The 24,000-nt window shown below is 41.9% G+C and overlaps 1 protein-coding gene across 1 annotated transcript in view; it reads right to left on the bottom strand.

Annotated features, from left to right (window-relative positions):
- Positions 1–24,000, bottom strand: part of pcsk2 (proprotein convertase subtilisin/kexin type 2) — a 73,807-nt gene that overhangs the window by 47,498 nt on the left and 2,309 nt on the right. Inside the window, exons 2-5 of the mRNA XM_046358637.1 lie at positions 21,322–21,426; positions 5,770–5,883; positions 5,225–5,333; positions 3,111–3,148 (exon numbers count right to left, since the gene is read on the bottom strand). Of these exons, the coding sequence (XP_046214593.1) occupies positions 3,111–3,148; positions 5,225–5,333; positions 5,770–5,883; positions 21,322–21,426 (366 nt within the window). The remainder of the gene's footprint in view (positions 1–3,110; positions 3,149–5,224; positions 5,334–5,769; positions 5,884–21,321; positions 21,427–24,000) is intronic.

Raw genomic sequence — 24,000 nt, forward strand, 5'->3', positions numbered from 1 at the left:
CAGCTGCATCTAGGTTCTCTACTCTCACCCACAATGAAATATCAACCTATCAGGAGTATTTTAAACTGTAAAAAAAGTATACTTATTCGAGTATAAGAATATAGAAGGAGTAGGCCTATATTTCATTTAAATGTTTCACCTTAAATGACAAAATAATATGTGTGCTGTTTGAAATAACTTTATTCGACAGCCTTTCATTTTGAATAAAATAGATAATATAGACCTAACTCATCATGATTGACTTATACACATTTCAAATATGGACAGTCCGGGATAGTTTTCCCCGAGCTTGATAAGTAACGACCATACTATTCAACAATAACTTTATTTTTAAAACAATATGTAATTAATGGATTACATAAACTTATAATAAGAATAGGCAACGCCAAAAAGTAGTGCAACTGAGATCAGCTGTGTGGGTGATTTTTCCACGTATTGATGGTTTAGCGAGAGATTACCTTGTGTTAGTACACTGGCTAATGTTCGTTGCTATAGGCCCCTTATATTATATAAGGTCAAAGCCCTGCTTAGATTTTCAATCCCCTACTGTATTGAATATTACCACATCCTCAAATTAACTATGCACTAGAAATGCTCTCATGCCTCTCTCAGAGTACCACTTATGATATTCTCATTATGAACAAAGGAAGGTCGTTTGATATTAAAAAAGTATAAATATTCCAAAGCTTGGCCCAAAGCTTTTGAATATCGAGTGTCCTCATATACCAGTTTGGAAACACATACTGTGAATTTTTTTGTAGACTAATTTACATCAATAGCCTACTAATTGATATTCTAAGTGTGAATAAAAAAGAGTTCTCTCTGGTTCCTTGTTAAACTCATACGTCATGATTATCTTTACCACACCATCTTCGTCATGCAGTACTTGCCAATACAAGAGACTCAGAATCCCTTAACAACCTAATAAAATACAGGCACACGCACACTAAAACACACACTGTACGAGATGAACCCTTGTGATTATGTGACATCACCGGGCGTTGGCATGGTAATTTCCCTTGGAGGAAAGAAAGTAATCCTTGAACAATATAAAGACACAACATCCAATAATACTGCAGTAACAACATCCCAATGCAACATGCCAGTGCTGATATGGGCACTGACAAACCTCCAGCTTGCAAGAGACTTCCCAAAGACCAGATAGGAGAAAAAAAATCACATTGTCAAAAGTCCTTCAGATGATAACATTGATAACTGCTTTAAGTTAAGAGGCGCTAAACAAGATTGTCCCGGCTTTACCTGACATCTGCTGCCCTTTGATAATGGCATCATATTATAATGATGACTACGGCACCGTCATTTCTTATTTCTGTTTTAAATTTGGATAAATGTGCAAAAATTTCAAAAAAACTGTTTGTGCTTCATCATTCTGGGGCAGTGTGTAGATTGATGAGGGGGAAACAATATTTGATACATTTTAGAATAAGGCTGTAACATAACAACATGTGGAAAAAGGGAATTGGTCTGAATACTTTCCAAATGCACTGTATAATCGTGCGCTCTTGCACATACTAATGCAGACCAATCAATAGTGGCTGATTGCAGTGTTTGTAGTCTTCTGAAAAATAGGAATGCATAAACCAACAACAGCTTCGGCCCTGGAAGAGAGTGAAGATGCACTAAATGAGATTATCAGCCTCCTACACACACACACGCACACACGCACGCACGCACGCACGCACGCACACACACACACACACACACACACACACACACACACACACACACACACACACACACACACACACACACACACACACACACACACACACACACACACACACACACACACACACACACACACACACACACACAGGAAGTGTATAGCACTAAGTCAGTTTTAGATCGTTACACAGCGTGATCCATCAGCCCAGTAGAGCATACATGTCCTGCATCATCCTGACTGCCACGTTCACGACAGGCTATTTTTGGGGTAAGACTCATCCCAGTTAACAGGCAAGAAACATACACACACACACACAGGCATCACACAGGAACCACAGAGCTTATGTCAAAAAGCTGAACAGAACTGCACACAGTATCAAGTTTCCTTGCCTATCTTAAAATAATTCCCCTTTTTCCAATATCCTCCGACTGAAAGGAAATAGTTTACATCTAATCATCTCTCTCTCTCCCTCACTCTCACTCTCTCCCTCACTCTCACTCTCTCCCTCACTCTCACTCTCTCCCTCTTCTGCCGTCTCATCTTTCACCTTCTCTGAAGCTCTGAAATCTTTCCAAGATGAGAGGAACGAGAAGGGAGGAGAAGCAGAGATGAAGGGATGGAGGAACAGCACTGTGTGTATGTGTGTGTGTGTTTGTGTGTGTCTAATTGCATCCCACAGCAGAGATGCAGCATAGCCTTTCAGTACTGTTCATTACTGTGTCTCTATGAGAGAACATATTACTGGATGGTGCTGTGTTACAAAAGACATGACTGGTTTCCTGTATCAGTATTGGGCACCCTGCTGTAAACGATTCTGTCAGATCTGATAACATTCACAACTCTTCACTATCAGTCAAAACAACAGCCATTTCAACAACAGCCATTTCAGAATTTCAGCAGTTGGCCAGTTCTGTTTACCACTGAACACTGAGCTTATTGAGTACATAGTCCATAGATGTTCACTAGTACTGCAGTGTTATTAGTTAAATAATATATTTTGTAATATGAGTTCCTTACTTTTACTCCTTAGTCTTTTTCCTGTTTCTGGCCAGCAACACTGGCAGTCTTTTGAGGTGTTATTATCAGTATTCTGGAGTTGGAATATCACAACATGCGGTGCTAGCTACCCTGGCATTATCTGTACCAGTGACAGATCGGCCTGCCATCCCGCCTGCCACAGTGCTGTACGCATTAACATTAAACAGCTTGGCTGGCCGGATGCCTGTCTCCCCGTCCTCCAAGGATTCAAGGAGACTTGCCAACCATGAAGGAAACTTGGAATACACCTGCCACTGGCACAGCCACTGGCACTCAACAACAAACCTGTGACAAGTGCCATTTCAAGGCCTGATTTATGTCAAAACAGCAATACAGGGAATTAACGGAGAGGATTGTGAAATGAGAACAAAGATTAAGCACTTACGTAGTTTGATGCAAGATCTGGGTGGAGATAGTCGATTCCTGAAACATAATTTCAACATAAATTAGTGAGATAATGCTATACATTTTTCCACAAAATAATTTAGGTCTTGAGGGGAGGTTTTGACCTTTATAAGAAGATGTCAACCAATAAATTGTCACTTATTTTACGTTGTACTTATTACATTCTAATGTGGAGCTGGTCGGTATTTGTACATGTCATTTATTCAAATGGTATTTAGTTCATTAACCATGTGTAGATACCTTGTCGTCATGAACTATAAATAACCACATTAATAAGTGGATGACTAATACCTTTAATAAATCTTTATAATTGACACATACTGTGTAGTGGCCACCAATTGTTATGAATGGCTACCAACTCTGGTCCTGGTGGAAAAAGTACCCAATAATCATACTTTACAAACACAGTATTTGTGTTTAGTGAGTCCACCAGATCAGAGGCAGTAGGGATGACAACGTGTTATATTGATAGGTGCGTGAATTAGACCATATTGCTGTCCTGTCTGAGCATGCAAAGTGTGAGAAGTAGTTTTTGTTGGCAGGGAAATTTATGTAGTAAAAAGTACAGAATTTATTTTGGAACGTAGTGAAGTAAAAGTAAAAGTTTAAAAAAATATATAAATAGTCAAATAAACTACAGATAGAAAGAAATTACTTAAGTAGTACTTCAAGTTTTTTTTTACTCAGTTCCTTAACACCACTGGCTACAGGGTATAAAGTAGGGGAATCAAACACACAGCCCCTGTATGACAAAAAAAGCCCTCAATCTACTGTGCATTTAAATGATTAAAACCAAATCGAAACTGTGTATAACAGTATTACATTATACAGTCTGTCTCTTCACTGTCCAGCTCACTAACAGTCACCTGATTAAAAGCTAAAAAAAAATCCCCACAAAACATGGATAGCTGACCTTATGTTTATTGCAAATTTTGACGGTGAGGAAATATAACCCATTTTCAGAGAGAACCTCTGGACCTCGGTGGAGGCCGAATGCATAGGGCTTTAGCCCAGAACTACAATCCTAGTGATGACCTCTATTAAGATACTACTCTGGACTACTCACTATTCTGGACGGTTCTGACTTAGAATATGTGAACAACTATAAATACCTAGGTGTATGGCTCGACTGTAAACTCTCCTTCTAGACTCATATTAAGCATCTCAATCAAAAATTAAGTCTAGAATCGGCTTCCTATTTCGCAACAAAGACTCCTGCCAAACATACCCTCGTAAAACTGACTATCCTACCGATCCTTGACTTCGGCAATGTCATTTACAAAATAGCCTCCAATAGCAAATTGGATGCAGTCTATCACAGTGCCATCCGTTTTGTCAGCAAAGCCCCATATACTACCAACCACTGCAACCTGTATGCTCTCGTTGGCTGGTCCTCGCTACATATTCGTCGCCAAACCCACTGGCTCCAGGTCTCAGCTCACTGGTCACCATAGAACCACCCACCCACAGTACGCGCTCCAGCAGGTATATTTCACTGGTCATCCCCAAAGCCAGCACCTCCTTTGGCCGCCTTTCCTTCCAGTTCTCTCCTGTCAATGACTGGAACGAATTGCAAAAATCACTGGAGTTGGAGACTTATATCTCCCTCACTAACTTGAAGCATCAGCTGTCAGAGCAACTTACCAATCTCCGCAGCTGTACACAGCCCATTGTTAAATAACCCATCCAACTACCTGCCTCATCCCCATATTTGTTTTTGTTTTTCTGCTTTTCTGCACACCAGTATTTCTACTTCCTCATCCTCATCTGCACATCTATCAGTCCAGTGTTAATTGCTAAATTGTAATTACTCTGCCACTATTGGCCTATTTATTGCCTACCTCCTTACTTCATTTGCAAACACAGTATATAGCTTTTTCTATTGTTTTATTGACTGTACGTTTGTTTATTCCATGTGTAACTCTGTGTTGTTGTTTTTGTCGCACTGCTTTGCTTTATCTTGGCCAGGTCGCAATTGTTAATGAGAACTTGTTCTCAAATGGTCTACCTGGTTAAATAAAGGTGAAATATATAAAATAAAAAATAAAAAGATAGTGATACAACTTCAACCGTAAGGTCTATACTGGTACCTACCATCGTCCATGATGGCTATGGTGATGCCTCTCCCGGTGTAGCCAAGTCCCCAAGCCTCGGCCACATTGAGGTCCAGTCCAGGGGTCCCATCAGCCTGGCCCGTGTTGATCTAATCAGTCACACAAACAATATGGAGACAGGCCGTGACGCAGGACACCCAGCCGAGGGGCCATTAGATAATTAGTCAACATGGAGGAAGATAGGGGTAAGGAAGGGGGAGGAAGAGATGAGGTGTGGAGGATGGGAGGGAGGGGGAGTAAATGTCACAGATATGGCACTTAGCTGGGATCCTACTGCGGAGCGTTTAATCTGACAAGTGGAACAAAGGAAGGCACGTTGGCCCTGGTGGAAAGGAAAGTCACGCTTGCCAGTCTAGGGTAAACACTGGGGGAGGAGGCTGACATAAACAGGGAGATGAGATGGTGTGGGCAATATTGACTGACCTAATGAGAAGACTTCATCTCCATAGGAGGAGCAGCCGTGAATATGTCTGTGATCAGTGGTTAGTGAGTAAACAAGTATAACGGACGCTGATGACAACTCACCAGATACCACTGTTTGCTGAATAGGGGGTCGGTAATTTTGACGTCAATTTCGTTGATGCTTCTGTAGCCTCGCTTCTGTCGGCCGAAGCCCTCCTGGTCCAACACATTCTTTACCTGAGAAAGGAAATGCAAATATTACACCATGAGCCCTTTATATTCAGAGTAATCTGAATCTATATAGTCAAAATGTATCATTACAATGTACTTCAGGTGTATATGGTGACTACACAAGAAACCCACTCATAAACACTTTACCTATAAGTAATTTGCATAACTGTGCAAAGTGTACATTAGAGGGAACTACTTTTCATTTGTTTGAACTGAACATCCATTCAAAGGGAATATTAGCTGACATATGAAATTGTTTGAGATGGTCATACTATAGATTATTTAGCTATATGATTTTTGAATTTTAGGACCCCTTTAGGTATCAAAAGTTTGAACACACATACTCATTCAAGGGCTTTGCTTTATTTTTTACAAATTTCTACATTCTAAAATAATATTGAAGACATCACAACGATGAAATAACACATATGGAATATTTTAGATTTTAGATTCTTTAAAGTATCCACCCTTTGCCTTGATGACAGCTTTGCACACTCTTGGCATTATCTCAACCAGCTTCACCTGGAATGCTTTTCCAACAGTATTGAAGGAGATCCCACATATGCTGAGCAGTTGTTGGCTGCTTTTCCTTCACTCTGCAGTCCAACTAATCATAAACCATCTCAATTGGGTTGACGTCAGGTGATTGTGGAGGCCAGGTCATCTGATGCAGCAATCCATCACTCTCCTTCTTGAACAAATAGCCCTTACACAGCCTGGAGGAGTGTTGGGTCATTGTCCTGTTGAAAAACAAACGATAGTCCGACTAAGTGAAAACCAGATGGGATGGCTTTTCGCTGCAGAATACTGTGGTAGCCATGCTGGTTAAGTGTGCCTTGAATTCTAAGTAAATGAATGACAGTGTCACCAGCAAAGCAACCCCACACCATCACACCTCCTCCTCCATGCTTCACGGTGGGAACCAGACATCTCAAAGTCATCCGTTCACCTACTCTGCGTCTCGCAAAAACAGAGCAATTGGAAACAAACATCTCAAATTTGTACTCATCAGACCAAATGACAGATTGGTCATGTTCATTGCTCATGGTTCTTGTTGCAAGCAAGTCTCTTCTTCTTTTTGGTGTCCTTTAGTAGTGGTTTCTTTGCAGCAATTCGATCATGAAGGCCTGATTCATGCAGTCTCCTCTGAACAGCTGATGTTGAGATGTGTCTGTTACTTGAACTCTGTTAAGCATTTATTTGGGCTCAATTTCTGAGGCAGGTAACTCTAATGAACCTATCCTCTGCAGCAGGGGTATCTCTGGGTCTTCCTTTGTTGTCGTGGTCCTCGTGAGAGCCAGTTTCATCATAGCATTGATGGTTTTTGCAACTGCACTTGAAGAAACTTTAAAAGTTCTTGAAATGTTCCAGATTGACTGACCTTCATGTCTTAAAGTAATGATGGACTGTCATTTCTCTTTGATTATTTGAGCTGTTCCTGCCATAATATGGACTTGGTCTTTTACCAAATAGGGCTATCTGATTTGCTCAATCGCATTAAGAAGGAAAGAGATTCCACAAATTAACTTTTAACAAGGCCATCTGTTAATTGAAATGCATTCCAGGTGACTACCTCATGAAGCTGGTTGAGAGAATGCCAAGAGTGTGTAAAGCTGTCAAATCAAATCAAATGTATTTATATAGCCCTTCGTACATTAGCTGATATCTCAAATTGCTGTACAGAAACCCAGTCTATAAAACCCCATCAAGGCAAAGGGTGGATACTTTGAAGAATCTCAAATATTAATTTGTTTAACACTTTTCTGGTTGCTACATGATTCCATATATGTTATTTCATAGTTTTAATGTCTTCACTATTATTCTACGATGCAAAAAAATAGTTTTAAGAAATAAAATAAAAACCTGGAATGAGTAGGTGGGTCCAAACCTTTGACTGGTACTGTATATAATTTTGGGGGGATCAAATATAGATTTTGGCCTTTACTACTAAAGCCCATAGAAATGCATTGAATAATACATTCATAAATGGCAGAAAAGGACAGTCAAAAAATACATCATAAGGAACAAGGTTTTGAAGTGCCTGTCCTAAATCCAAGAGATATACAGCATATTTTTTTACACATATTTAATGAACCCCTTTTTGGGGGTAGGTACAAAACAAGCTTTATTTTTTTATTATGTAACATAGATTGACACACCGGTGCAGCAAGCGACTCTCTGGGGTTAACATGATTTTTGAATGACTTCCTCATCTCTTTACCCCACACATACAATTATCTGTAAACCACAAAGACCAGGGAGGTTTTCCATTGCCTCGCAAAGAAGGGCACCTATTGGGAGACAAAAAAATATATATAAAAACATGTATAATAATAATAACCTGACATTGAATATCCCTTTGAGCAAGACAGAGTTAATAATTAGACCTTGGAATGCTGTATCAGTGCACACCCGTTTCTACAAAGATGCAGGTGTCCTTCCTAACTCAGTTGCCAGAGAGGAAACCACTCAGGGATTTCACAATGAGGCCAATGGTGACTGTAAAACAGCTACAGAGTTTAATGGCTGTGATAGGAGAAAACTGAGGATAGATAGAAAGTATAACTGCAAAGAATGTGGTAAAGAAATGAATGTTACAGCATGTCCTGAATACAAAGCGTTATGTTTGGTGCAAATCCAACACAACACATCACTGAGTACCACTCTTCATATTTTCAAGCATAGTGGTGGTTTTATCATGTTATGGGTATGCTTATCTTCGGCAAGGACTAGGGAGGTTTTTAAGATAAAAAGAAACGGAATATATCTAAGCGTAGGCAAAATCCTAGAGTAAAACCTGGTTCAGTCTGCTTTCCAACAGACACTGGGAGACAAGTCCACCTTTCAGCAGGACAATACCCTAAAACACAAGGCCAAATATACACTGGAGTTGCTTACCAAGACGACATCGAAAGTTCCTGAGTGGCCGAGTTTTGACTTAAATCGTCTTGAAAATCTATGGCAAGACTTGAAAATGGCCGTCTAGCAATGATCAATAACCAACTTAACAGAGCTTGAAGAATTGGAATTGTTAAAAGAATAATGTGCAAATATTGTACAATCCAGGTCTGAAAAGCCCTTAGAGGCTTACCCATAAAGACTCACAGCTGTAACCACTACTAAAGGTGATCTGACATGTATTGATGTGAATACTTACTTAAATTAGATATTTCAGTATTTCATTTTCAATAGATTAGCAACATTTTCTAAAAAAATGTTTTCACTTTGTCAGTATGGGATATATTTTTGTTTAATCCATTTTGATTTCAGGCTGTAACAGAACTAAGTTGGAATAAGTCAAGGGGTGTGAATACTTTCTGAAGGCCCTGTACATTCATAATGCCCTACCCCGTCCACCTGTGTCTCTAGTGTAGAGATGGAGGGGGGCGTCACATAAATCAACAGGCTAATTCTATTTGTCTCAGTCTGAATCATCTGAATCATACATGCCATGCAGCTGGGTCCCTACAGTACCACACACACACACACACACACACACACACACACACACACACACACACACACACACACACACACACACACACACACACACACACACACACACACACAAACACACACACACACACACACACACACACACACACACACACACACACACACACACACACACACACACACACACGGGAATTTGAAAGAGACTGTTTCAGAGGGTGCCCTAGCAGACAAAAGAACTCCCCAATTAGCCTGACAAAGTCCTTGTGTTTGTTCCCATCATCAAAGACACTTTGACTAAAGAGCTTATTTACTGCTGCAACAGGGACACTTTTGCAAAAGCAGGATCAACAACAGAGGGTGTTTTTTTCTCATGATTTCATAAAGATTTACAATGGTGTTTCTAAAGGAGTGGTTTGTTAATATCTGGGTTATATGGTCTGATCTAATCAAGATAAACTAACTGTGGACACAAACAGTATTCAAGATGAAAGGGAGACATTAATGATCTAGTGAGGGGGCAGTGTGTTTCGCTAGAGGCAATGTAGCATAAGCCTATTTAGTATAAAAGCTGGAGTTGAATTCAAGTAGAATTGAAACAGTAACAAAAGGCCATCTCGCCTCTGTTTCGGTAAGAAGCTGAGGGATGGGCCTGGAGAAGTGCAACCACTCAGGTTCATAGACAGGGCAATGGATTCAATGACCGACCATCCATGGTATCAAAATAGTAGTTTTAACCATGTTTTGAGGCTATACAGTCTTTGTTCAGATTTACATTGTTTACAAACATTGCATTAAAGCAAGCGTTGCGTTCTGATGGGTATGACAGTTGAACTAAGCTCATAAGGCATTTAGAAGTTATATTCTTCAAGAACCAATGGTATACTAAATTAATTTATACGTCCAAAACTTGATGTAGCAACTAAGGATTCTAGCTTTAAGTCCAAAAATCCCAACAGTCAAGCATAAAAAGCATGGATCTCCACATTGGCAAATGTATTAAAATCTACAAGCTTTGTCTATCATTTACTGTACAGCAAAATGCACAATATAATATAAAGCTCAAGTTAATAAAATTGAGTCTGAAAATATCATAACCAATATTGCTACATGAAATTGTGACCTGGCTGAATATTATATTAGACATCATCTAACGGATCAAAGCCTTGAATCTTCTCACTCTCCCTGTCATTCTCAGCGACTCTGAGGCAGTTAAACTAAGATAAAAGTATATAGCAATGAAAGTAACTCAGACAGTGACCAGAGCCAAATCAAGTGCCTGTACAGTAATGCTTTATATTCTCTCTGCAGCCTGGGCTACAGCCTCATTTTCAGACTGGAGTAGGGCTCTCTATCTGGAAGTTATTAGGGAGAGTAAAGGACCTTGCTCTACTTGTCACGGGCTGCTCAAGGACACTAATTTAGTTGGAACACCTTGCTCAGAATGACTGGTAAAGTACACAGTGCTGTCTTAAGATGAGCTCTATAAATGTACCTCTCTCCAGCTAATAGCTCATCCTCAGATGGAATTTACATTATTTTGCATAATGTCAAGGTAAGTTTCCATCAAGGCACTACTATTGAATTCCAAAATATTTCAACTCCCTTTAGGGACTTAAAAATATAACAACTTGCAGCTAGTGGCTCAATTTGGCCAAATAGCAATTCAACCACAGCTAGGTTACTTATCACATTGATGTTAAGTTCATAATATTGAGTCAATATATTATTTTCAACTGCATGCTTGTTGAATAGAGTCAGATATGCAATGAAAGAAAGTCCTTCCTGAGCTTACATGTGTAAACACACATGATGGAGAGTGGACTAGGCATTGTCCGATGTGTTTTACCACCGTAGATAAGGGATCCGCCGTTAAGCATGCTCTTTACAAGGCTAGAGGACACTTATTGTTGGCTTTAAAAGGGACCAAGCCCATAAAACACATCTCTTCTTTCACTGCCTAAGTACCTGCGACAGATATAGCAGTCAGGGTGGACCCCTGACGATCCTATGTTACAGATAGATGCGAGCAAAGCGTTTTGCATTTTGTCACAAAACAATTTTCAGACTCAGAGCATTGTGTTTTCTATCCTGTATACCTTTTCATTTTGCTAAACTGTCCAACATAGACATGGAAAATGGACTAATGTGCACTATATAGCCATTTAATGGAGCCACATAGCACATCTCAACCTGGTGACGTAACAGGGAACGTAAAATAACCATCCATCTTCCTTCATCTCTCTCCCTCTCTCCTTCCATCGCCTATCTCCCTCCCTCCCTCCCTCTTCCTTCCTCCTTCCTCCCTCCATACCCCTCCATCCGTACCCTCCATTATATGACTAGCACTGGTGTTTCCCCTCGAGACAGCCCTCGACCCAGTGTCTCATGTCGCCCACTCACATCATCAGAAGGAGCCCATGCACAATCACCCTCCCCGCGCTCTGCTCCCCACCTGCTCTCTGCCCGTTCCCTGTTCCTGCCTGCCAACTAGAAGCACCACCAAGCAAGGCTTCAAACGCCACCTCATTTCAAAGGGCTGAGCTGTCCTCCATCTTTCTCTATCTTTCTCTCCCTCCCTCTCTCTCTAAATCATCTCTATTTCAGAGCACCAAGATACAGCACATTTAGATGGATTAATTCCCTTCCAACATGGTACTGTCTTAACAACGAAGTGGATTTTTAGATGTAATGGCAAAATATAGATTTCCACCTAAATAGATATACCCAAAAGTAACTGCTATTCATTACATGATTCCGACATGCCAAAACATGGTATATCTGGAAAGAACACATCTGGGAGATTATGAGGAAATTATCAGACGATAGGTAGGCGTTACATAGTTCAGAATACACAAGATCAAGCACACACAAAATAACTTATATTATAAAAATAATCTTTCATTGACAAGCTGTAAATGAATTACTGATATTCAGAACTGGAAACACATCAGATGGCTTCCACAACATGTGAATAACATCTGAAAAAAAAATGGGATTGATAGACCTAACAACTAGAAATGGGATTGATAGACCTAACAACTAGAAATGGGATTGATAGACCTAACAACTAGAAATGGGATTGATAGACCTAACAACTAGAAATGGGATTGATAGACCTAACAACTAGAAATGGGATTGATAGACCTAACAACTAGAAATGGGATTGATAGACCTAACAACTAGAAATGGGATTGATAGACCTAACAACTAGAAATGGGATTGATAGACCTAACAACTAGAAATGGGAAGATGTTTTAGTAAGTGGTGTCAGGTGTGGTCACGGGACTATTCCAGGTATCCCTAAACCTCTCCAAAGTGGCATATTAAATGAGATCATTCCAGTGCTATGACATATTTGTAATCCCTAAATGCTATTTGTTCAGTATAAAAACACAACTTCTACCATATCAACCTCACTCAAATAGTGGTGGTGTTATGGGGTATCCAGGGTACATTCAAGTGTCCTTTCAACCTGTCACGACTTCTACCGAAGTCAATGCCTCTCCTTGTTCGGCGGTCGACGTCACCGGTCTTCTAGCCTTCATTGATGCATGTTTCCTTTTCCATTGGTTTTGTCTTGTCTTCCTACACACCTGGTTCCAATCCCATTCATTTATTGTTGTGTATTTAACCCTCTGTTTCCCCTCATGTCCTTGTCAGAGATTGTTAATTGTTATGCTCGTGTTTTATGGATTGGTGTATGACGGGTTCTAGTACCCACGTTTATTTTATTATGGACTTTGGTTTTGGAGTTTTGTTCTATGTTATTAAACTACTCCATTATACCAAGTTTGATTCTCCTGCGCCTGACTTCACTGCCACCTACACACACGGCATCAGAATCTCTGACCATAAATATGAAGTCAGCAGGAGTAAGTACCCCAGACATGGAGGTGGAGAAACACGTCCAAGAGCATACGGGAGAAGCTTTACTATCTGGGCGTCGCCATGGATCACGTTGTCCAGAATATGGACCGCTGGGAGAGACAGGGAGTTCTTCCAATGCCTCCACCAGCATAACCGGGGTCTATCCTGAGCGGCCCTTTCCCGCCTGAACCCAGTGGGATCCGTCTATCCATGCCGCAGTGGTACGTCGGAAATGCTGCCAACTGCCAGGGTTTCCTCCTCCAATTAAACCTTTATCTGGCCACGGTCCAACCAGCTCCATCGACCGTGAGAAGGGTTTCGCCCTCGTCTCGTGCCTCACCGGGAGAGCACTGGAGTGGGCCAGCTCCATGTGTGAACATAAAAGATGCGGCGTTGGACCATTTTGAGAAGTTCACCCGCAGTTTCCGGGCAGTCTTCGACCACCCACTCGAGGGCAGAGGTGAGCGTCTCTATCATCTGAGGCAGGAGACGAGGAGCGCCCAGGAGTATGCCCTGGAGTTTAGGACCCTGGCATTGCAGCCGTGCGTAATTGGCCAACTCCCACCACGGTAAAGGAGGTGCAGCGGTTCTTAGGGTTTGCCAACTACTACCGGAGGTGTATCCGGGGTTTTGGTCAGGTAGCTGCTCCCATTACCTCACTGCAGAAGGGGGGCACGGTGCGCTTGCAGTGGTCAGCTGAGGCGGACAGGGCTTTTAGGAACCTGAAGGCTCTGTTTACCTCGGCTCCTGTGTTGGCCCATCCGGATCCCTCTTTGGCATTCATAGTGGAGGTGGAGGCTTCCGAGGCTGGGATAGGAGCTGTGCTCCCTCAGTGCTCGGGTACGCCACCGAAACTCCGCCCCTGTGCCTTCTTCTCAAAGAAGCTCAGCCCGGTGGAGCAAAACTATGATGTGGGGGACTGGGAGCTATTGGCTGTCGTTAAGGCTTTGAAGGTGTGGAGACGTTGGCTTGAGGGGGCTAAACACCCCTTTTTCATCTGGACTGACCACCGCAATCTGGAGTACATCTGGGCGGCGAGGAGAATGAATCCTCGCCAGTCAAGGTGGGCCATCTTTTTCACCCGTTTTGTGTTTACCCTCTCTTACAGACCAGGCTCCCAGAACGTTAAGGCAGATGCACTGTCCTGGCTGTATGACACAGAGGAGCGGTCCAGGGATCCCACTCCCATACTCCCAGCCTCTTGTTTGGTGACGCCGGTAGTGTGGGAGCTGGACGCGGACATTGATCGGGCGTCACGTGCAGAGCCCGTTCCCCCTCAGTGTCCAGCTGGGCGTCTGTACGTTCCGTCTGCTGTCCTCGATCGGCTGATCTATTCGGCCCACACGTCACCCTCCTCTGGTCATCCTGGGATCGGTCGGACAGTGCGCTGTCTTAGTGGGTTTATGTTTCCTGCTGCTCAGTGTGCGCCCAGTGCAAGGCTCCTAGACACCTTCCCAGAGGTAAGTCACCCGTTCCACATTGGCCGTGGTCGCACCCGTCGGTGGATTTTATAACCGATCTTCCACCTTCACAGGGTAACACCACGATCCTGGTCGTTGTGGATCGTTTTTCTAAGTCCTGTCGTCTCCTCCCTTTGCCTGGTCTCCCTACAAACTGCGGAGGCCCTGTTTACACATGTCTTCCGGCACTACGGGGTGCCTGAGGATATAGTATCTGATCGGGGTCCCCAGTTCACGTCAAGGGTCTGGAAGGCGTTCATGGAACATCTGGGGGTCTCGGTCAGCCTTTCCTCAGGTTTTCACCCCGAGAGTAACGGGCAGGTAGAGAGAGTTAACCAAGATGTGGATAGGTTTCTGAGGTCTTATTGCCAGGACCTGCCGGGGGAGTGGGTGGCGTTCGTGCCCTGGGCAGAGATGGCCCAGAACTCGCTCCGCCACTCCTCCACTAATCTTTCTCCATTTCTTTGTGTATTGGGGTATCAGCCGGTTCTGGCTCCTTGACATCAGAGTCAGACAGAGGCTCCTGCGGTGGACGACTGGTTCAGGAGGAAACATGGGAGGCCACCCACGTCAACCTTCAGCGCGCGCCGTACTGTGCCAGAAAGTTGTCGCAGACCGTCACCCCAGTGAGGCAGGGACAGGGTCTGGCTCTCGACCCGAAACCTGCCCCTCCGCCTGTCCTGCTGGAAGTTGGGCCCGCGGTTTGTGGGGCCATTTAAAGTCCTGAGGAGAGTGAACGAGGTATGTTATAGTTTACAGCTTCCCCCCGATTACCGTATTAACCCCTCGTTCCACGTGTCTCTCCTCAGGCCGGTGGTGGTTGGCCCGCTCCAGGAGGCTGAGGTGCGGGAGGTTCCTCTGCCCCCTATGGACATCGAGGGGGCCCCGGCGTACTCCGTCTGTTCCATCCTGGATTTGAGACGTCGGACGAGGGGCCTTCAGTACCTTGTGGACTGGGAGGGGTACAGTCCAGAGGAGAGATGCCGGGTTCATGTGGCGGACCTGTAAGATCCTTCTCTGCTGCTAGAGTTCCTCCGTCTCCATCCGGATCACCCTGTGCTTCGTCCTCCGGATCATCCCCAAGGCCGGTGGGAGGGGGGGTACTGTCATGACTTCTACCGAAGTTGATGCCTCTCCTTGCTCGGGCGGTGCTCGGCGGTCGACGTCACCGGTCTTTTAGCCATCATTGATCTATGTATCATTTTCCATTGGTTTTGTCTTGTCTTCCTACACACCTGGTTCCAATCCCATTCATTTATTGTTGTGTATTTAACCGTCTGTTTCCCCTCACGCCCTTGTCAGATATTGTTTATTGTTATGCTCGTGTTTTATGGATTGGTGCGCGACGGGATCTTGTACCCACGTTTATTTTTGTTTTGTAGTTTTTGTTTTACGTTATTAAACTACTCCATTATACCAAATCTCCTGCTCCTGACTTCACTGCCACCTACACACATGACATGACACAACCTCTCCAAAGTGTCCCAATGTGGTAATTGCACTGTTTTGCACACTGGATGTGCCAAAAAGTTATTGTTAACTATAAAAAATACATTCCCACAACGCCAACCTCTCTCAAACACTGTGGTGGTTTCGGAGGACATACAGGGGATATCTAAGTGTTATCATCATATTTATCATGCGCAAAGATATAGTCACTCGGTGGACATTCAATGTTGCCATTATCAACCTAAGGATTAATTTCATACCCCCCATAAAGCTATAGCTCAAACACAGACCAAATCAAACATTCTCTTGTAAGATGTATGCTGTTTGGTGAAAACGTTGTGTAAAATAAACATTTTGACTCTCTGGGCTGGTGATGAATAACGGTAGGTCACAGGCAGACAAAGAAGACATCCACATGTTCTGTGGAGTCCAGGCTTTCGGTGTGAATCAACTTATTCCGTGTTTATTTAGTTTAATGTTTTTATCATGTTTACATAATGCTTTATTCATCTTATATGTATATAGAGTACCAGTCCAAATTTTGGACACACCAAGTCATTACACGGTTTTTCTTTACTTTTACTATTTTCTATGTTGTAGAATAATAGTAAAGACATCAAAACTATGAAATAACACATATAGAATCATGTAGTAACCAAATACGTGTTAAACAAATTAATATTTGAGATTCTTAAAAGTAGCATCTCATGATGCTTCAAAGAGTTCAGGTAACAGAAACATCTCAACATCAACTGTTCAGAGGAGACTGTGTGAATTATTGCTAATAATCCACTACTAAAGGACACCAATAATAAGAAGAGACTTGCTTGGGCCAAGAAACACAAGCAATGGACATTAGACCGGTGGAAATCTGTCCTTTGTTCTGATAAGTCCAAATTTGAGATTTTTGGTTCCAATCGCTGTGTCTTTGTGAGACGCAGAGTAGGTGAACAGATGACCTCTGCATGTGTGGTTCCCACCGTGAAGCATGGAGGAGGAGGTGTGATGGTGTGGGGATGCTTTTCTGGTGATACTGTCAGTGATTTATTTAGAATTCATGGCACAATTCACCAGCATGGCTACCACAGAATTCTGCAGCGATACGCCATCCCATCTGGTTTGCGCTTAGTGGGACTATCATTTGTTTTCAACAGGACAATGACCCAACACACTTCCAGGCTGTGTAAGGGCAATTTGGCCAAGAAGAAGAGGGATGGAGTGCTGCATCAGATGACCTGGCCTCCACAATCACCCGACCTCAACTCAAATGAGATGGTTTGGGATAAGTTTGAACGCAGACATCTGCTATCTGAGCAGCTAATCGATCGCTACAGCTGTACATAGTCTATCGGTAAATAGCCCACCCAATTTTACCTACATCATCCCCATACTGTTTATATTTCTTTACTTTTCTGCTCTTTTGCACACCAATATCTCTACCTGTACATGACCATCTGATCATTTATCACTCCAGTGTTAATCTGCAAATTTGTAATTATTCGCCTACCTCCTCATGCCTTTTGCACACAATGTATATAGACTCTCTTTTTTTTCTACTGTGTTATTGACTTGTTAATTGTTTTCTCCATGTGTAACTCTGTGTTGTCTGTTCACACTGCTATGCTTTATCTTGGCCAGGTCGCAGTTACAAATGTCAACCTCTAGCCGACCTGGTTAAATAAAGGTGAAATAAGTTAAATAAAAAGAGTGAAGGAAAAGCAGCCAACAACTACTCTGCAACTGCATAATTGGGAACTCCTTCAAGACTGTTGGAAAATAATTCCAGGTGAAGCTGGTTGAGAGAATGCCAAGAGTGTTCAAAGCTGTCATCAAGGCAAAGGGTGGATACTTTTAAGAATCTCAAATATAAAATATATTTGGATTTGTTCAACATTTATTTGGTTACTACCTGATTCCATATGCGTTATTTCATAGTTTTGATGTCTTCACTATTATTCTACAATGTAGAAAATAGTTTAAAAAATAAAAAATAAATAAAAATTCATTGAATGAGTGTGTCCAAACTTTTGAATGGTACTGTATGTATATACTGTATTCTAATCTACTGTACATCGACATTGCTCGATCTAATGTTTATATCTTTCTTAATTCCATTATTTTACTTTTAGGTTTGTGTGTATTGTTGTGAATCATTTTTAGATACTACTTTACTGTTAAATACTACTTAACTGTTGGAGCTAGGAAAACAAGCATTTCGCTACACATCTGCTAAATATATGTAAGTGACCAATACAATTTGATTTAATTTGATGTATGCTTCACCATACAAACCGGAATGTAAGTAGCCGCCATTTTGAAATTAGGTCATCGGCTCGGCCTGCTCTTATACATTCATATACAGTATAGTAAGTCATACCAAAGATTTTAAGGGACAAATCAATAGCCAAGATACTCCGCTTTCCGCAGACACCCTGCTTCTGCAGATCGTTCTCATACCAGACTGAATTTAATTTTTAAAAATCAAATAGGGTCCTTTACATTTAAGAGGATGAACTGCAAAGATAGAGCACATTTTATATTCATGGTCAGAAATGTGGCCCTATGGATTATAACTCAAATGTCATGTTCCCCAGGTGGAACAAATGTGAGGTTTATACCAAGACATGAATGACTAGGGAAGAGGGATAATGTCAAAATGAAGACACAAGCAGACATGTGTCACAGATCTATCTGTAGTTGGCTTGAGGAAGGAGGAGCCCTTAACCACAGATCTAGGTTAACATTGTCCTACCCCCAATCCTAATCGTTTCTATTAGAGGGATGGAAAAATATCTGATCCTGTGTCAGTGGTTAGGGAAAACTCAAAGATAACAGAGCTGTGTGTATAAACCAACCTCCACTTTTTACCCGAGGACATAAACAGAATCTAATCAATACTCTACTTCAGTCAATAGGGCCACTAGACAATCTGTTGGTTTTCTAAGGAACCTGTAAGATCATGATTACTCCTTATGTCGTCGTAAATGTATTAGAAAAGGCTCATAAATTCAACAAAATTGCACCTTCTTAGCTATCCATTTTTTATAATTCAGAATAATAACTAGAACCTATAATAATTTTATGTGCTCTTCCCTAGCACAAGAGTGGCAAAAAGGAAAGTTATAGAAAATTGCTTTCAAAGTAATCGAAGGGGATTCTATCTAGGTCATCCTCCACAATACAACCCATTGTCCTAGGAGAAACAGTCAAAGCACAACAGGAGAACAAGCTTGTAATACTTTAAAAGAGACAGAGGCAGCAACAATGTGCAGCTAACCTCTCCCACTATTTCAGAACCACAAAAAGCTGAAAATATGAGCATGTTGAGCGGAGAGCATCCCAGCTGTAGAGCTTACGGGGTTTACACTATATTTCCGCCCTGCGGGAATCGAATTAACATAATAAAAAAAATCCCATATACATCTGTCAGTTTAACCTCTATAGGATCGGTGTGTCCCCCATGGAACGGTAAAGCTAACGTAGGCTAATGTGATTAGCATGAGGTTGTAAGTATCATGAACATTTCCCAGGACATAGCCATATCTGGGCAGAAAGATTACATTCTTAATTTAACTGCACTGTCCAATTTACAGTAGCTATTACAGTGAAATAATACCATACAATTGTTTGAGTAGAGTGCACAATTATGAACTTGAAAATGTATTAATAAACCAATTATGTATATTTGAGCAATCTCGATACAACATTTTGAAAAGATATGCAATGGTTCATTGGATCAGTCTAAAACTTTGCACATATACTGCTGCCATCTAGTGGACAAAATAATACAATATGGCCTTTCTCTTGCATTTCAAAGATGATGGTACAACAACAACAAAAACGCATGTTTTTTTCTTTGTATTATCTTTTACCAGATTCAATGTGTTATAATCTCCTACATTAATGTCACATTTCCACAAACTTCAAAGTGTTTCCTTTCAAATGGTGTCAATCATATGCATATCCTTGCTTCAGGTCCTGAGCTACAGGCAGTTAGATTTCGTTGTCATTTTAGGTGGGGGAAAAAAATAGGGGGGAAAATGGGGGGATCCTTGTGAGGTTGCACTTCCGCATCTGGGGTGAAAGATGACAGAGCTAGACTATTATGGAAAGATGAGACTATCTACGACCCCCACAAGTGTCCGAAGCTGCTTGGTTTGTTTCTCAAGCAATCCCGGAAGTCTTGTGAGGTTGCGCCTCTGGGTTTAGAAACTCTGTGGTTAGATTTGGGTCATCTTCAACAAAATTGCTTTCACCCATAAACATAGAAATTTCATGCGATATAAAGATGGAAAATTGTCATTCTATCTTCCTGATAAAAGCATCCCATTCGTGAAGAAGTATTGATATTCTGCTCTTCTTTTACATTTCTGAATGAAATCTGCAGTAGTTTTGAGATAATAATAATAATATATGCCATTTAGCAGACGCTTTTATCCAAAGCGACTTACAGTCATGTGTGCATACATTCTACGTATGGGTGGTCCCGGGGATCGAACCCACTACCCTGGCGTTACAAGCGCCATGCTCTACCAACTGAGCTACAGAAGGACCACAGATCATTACCATATGCTTGGTATAACCTACTTTTGGTGCCTATTTTCTGAAGGCATTATACAGTATATCCAAGTCAGTAACCAGGGGCTGTCTATGTCTTTTTCACCTTTATATCTATGTGAATAAATGTGGCTAGATTGAAAGAAAGGTGCAAAACCAATTTCTCAGTTTGACATGAAACATGAGATTAAAAAGAAGTGCATTATGTTTAAGTGTTATATTTAATTTAAGAACTGAATTAATACTTTCCTCGTGGTACGCGCTGGATGGAATAATGCTGTGTAGCTTTCTGAAGTGATTATGTAGGCTACTATAAGAAATCACATGGACTTCAGCACTAAACATACAAGTTGCATGACGAAATTCAGTTATAATCATAGCTTGTTACAGCCCAAGCCTCTCCTGATCATCATAGTCATACTGCAAAAGAATGACTGATTTAAAAAAATAACACTGTATGCAAAGACAAGATAATAACTTTGATAGATAAACTTGTTAGGGGCTAGTATGTCCCTTGAGGAGCCAGCCTCAAATTGTAATCATTTTTTCGGGGTGGCGTTGGAACTAGGCCCATTTCCATGGCAACCTGGGTGTCTGTGTGTGTGTGTGTGTGTGTGTGTGTGCATGTGTGCGTGCGTGTGTGTGTTTTACTCACCCTGCGGTCTTTCTCCAGACGCTGTCTGTGCCGAAGGCTGCGTTTGCTCCTCCTCTGAGGGGTGTCCTGGGGGTAGAAGTGAAAAAGGCCCTCTCCAAAGGGAAGCTGGAAAAGAGAGAAAATAATTGTGTGAGACAAGGAAAGAAAGAGAGAGGGAAGGATTGAGTGAGAAAGTGTTGGAGAGAGAAGGAAAGTAGAGAGTGGGAGAAGAAAGAGATGAAGTTATGGAAAGAAAAATGGGGGAATGAGAGAGCGGTTGATGGAGGCACAGAGAATGATGGAGGAAGGAGACAGGTGAGAGAGGAAAGATTAAGCAATGGACCGAAATATATATATAGAAAGTAATGGAGTGAATGGCAGAATGGCAGAATGGAAAGAGGGGGAGAGAGAGAGAGAGAGAGAGAGAGAGAGAGAGAGAGAGAGAGAGAGAGAGAGAGAGAGAGAGAGAGAGAGAGAGAGCATCACTCCATTCTGTGGAATCACAGGGTCTATTTTAAGAAAGTGTGCACTGCTGGAATGAACTACCATAAATCACAGAGGGAAGAAATGAGATGCATGGTACGAGCAGTGCCTAAGGCTCCCTAGTAAGATTAAAGACCTCCATACGCTGTAATAAAGGCTGGGATGCCAGGTCACAGTTTTCAATGAAACACAGTCTAATGTGCCTGTCTGATCTATGTGAATCAGTATGTTTATGCAGCTATGGTAATGTATGGTTACCAGGGTCCACTGCACTCAGCCATCGTACAATACAGTAAGACTTGCAGTAAATAGCCGATGTGAGAGGATGTTCAAGAGTAAATCCTGGCTTCCCTTTTCACAGGATGTTATGTACAGTAAATGCTGGTGATTCAAAGTAAACATTAGGGAATTGGCTTAATGTGTGTGTGTCACTGCACAGATATTGTTTAATGGTGTGTGTGCTATGGAGACAAACATAGCTGGATATTACATAATCTAGAGAAGGTGTATGTGTGAAGCAGTGAAAGAGTGGATGGAGGGGGATAGCCTACTGTATGGAAGTGTCTACAAGGAGAAAGACTAGCAAGCAGACACTTTCAGAAACCAGTTAGAGATTCTGCCATTAAACCTCAGTCAAAACAACATACATTCAGTATCTAATCATCCCTGTCAAACTACACATCAAGTCTTCAGTAGCCAAGAGGGACATGCCATTATTTTGAATGCCGAAGTGAGAATTTTAATTCACAAAACCACAGTAACCTCGATTTTTATGCTTCGCCTCAATGCCTTGCTCCCCAGCCAATTGCACCCACGCTCTTATTCTGACATCTGACAAGGCAGTTCAGTCAGGGGGATCATTTTTCCTGTTGAGACATCAATGGCTGCTTAAGGTGTTTGATGTGTGATGACAGGGCCTGCATTCACTGGGCTGTTTAAGAGCATTGGGCCAGTAACCGAAAGGTCGCTGGTTTGAATCCCTGAGCCAACTAGGTGAAAAATGTGCCCTTGTGCAAGACCCTAATTGCACCTGTAAGTCGCTCTGGATAAGAGTGTCTGCTAAATTACTAAAATGATAAGTATAAACTGCCATGTCTGAAGACAAAGTATTCTGCTGGTTTCTGATCAAATTGTTTTCTTACATTGAGAATTCAGTGAATTGATTTCTGCTAAAGTGTATGAAGAGTATACAGACTTTAGAAATGGACTCTTATTTAGATCGTCTTGCTGACCTGGACAATGCTCGGTCTAAATGTATGGAACAAACACATAAATGCAGTGTAGGCGTACTTGACACCTTGGCATGTAATTCCAAAACAAAGCACCAGCGCACAAGCAATTGAACATGTGTGTGCAATATACACTCAATGAATGGGCTCAAGGATAAGAACATACTCAGGCTTTCACATAGCGAGTGTAAGGATCTTCTGTGGTCACACGTTATTGGGATAGTCCCGTCTTTCCATACGTAGATGCTCTACACATGGTGATACGGTCGACAAACTATATTTTGATAAGCAACTGCTTGCTAAGATTACGGTTAGGGTTAGGTTTAGAATAAGGTTAAAGGCTAAGGTTCGGGTTAGGATAAGGGTTAAGTTTAGGGTTAGGATGAGGGTTATGGTTAGGGTTAGTAGATAGTTAGTTGAAATGTTACTGATGGTCTGTAGAGCATCTACAGATGGACCATCCCAAAGTGTTACATATTCTGTGAGCAGGTGTGCATGTGTGAGAACATAGTGACCTCATCAGAATCCTTATGTTTATTCCTTGGTTAATATTCGTATGTTTATTCAACCCTGAAGAAGGCACTCTGTGCCGATACGTTGGTTAGGTGTACCCTTTAAATTGTTGAGAGCATATTCAGAGTGTGAAACTTTCTTTCTTTCTTTTTATAGTTACCCTCCGTTAGTCAGTAACTCTACAACATTCTTTGGGGGTGTGTGTCAGCTCAGGAAGCCTAGAGTGTTGGGCCCATAACCAAAAGGTTGCTGGTTAGAATCCCGGAGACAAAAAGGTGGATAAATCTGACTTTCTGACCTTGAACAAGGCAGTTAACCTCCAACAACTTCTCCCTGGGTGCCGATGACGTCGATTAAGGCAGCACCCCGCACCTCTCTGATTCAGATTGGGGTGGTCTAAATGCGGAAGACACACATGCCGTCCCTGGGAGGGATGCGTCACTTGAATGGGGTGAGTCACTGACGTGATCTTCCT

The sequence above is a fragment of the Oncorhynchus gorbuscha genome, linkage group LG08, assembly GCF_021184085.1.
Source record: "Oncorhynchus gorbuscha isolate QuinsamMale2020 ecotype Even-year linkage group LG08, OgorEven_v1.0, whole genome shotgun sequence".
NCBI classification, from domain to species: Eukaryota; Metazoa; Chordata; class Actinopteri; order Salmoniformes; family Salmonidae; genus Oncorhynchus; species Oncorhynchus gorbuscha.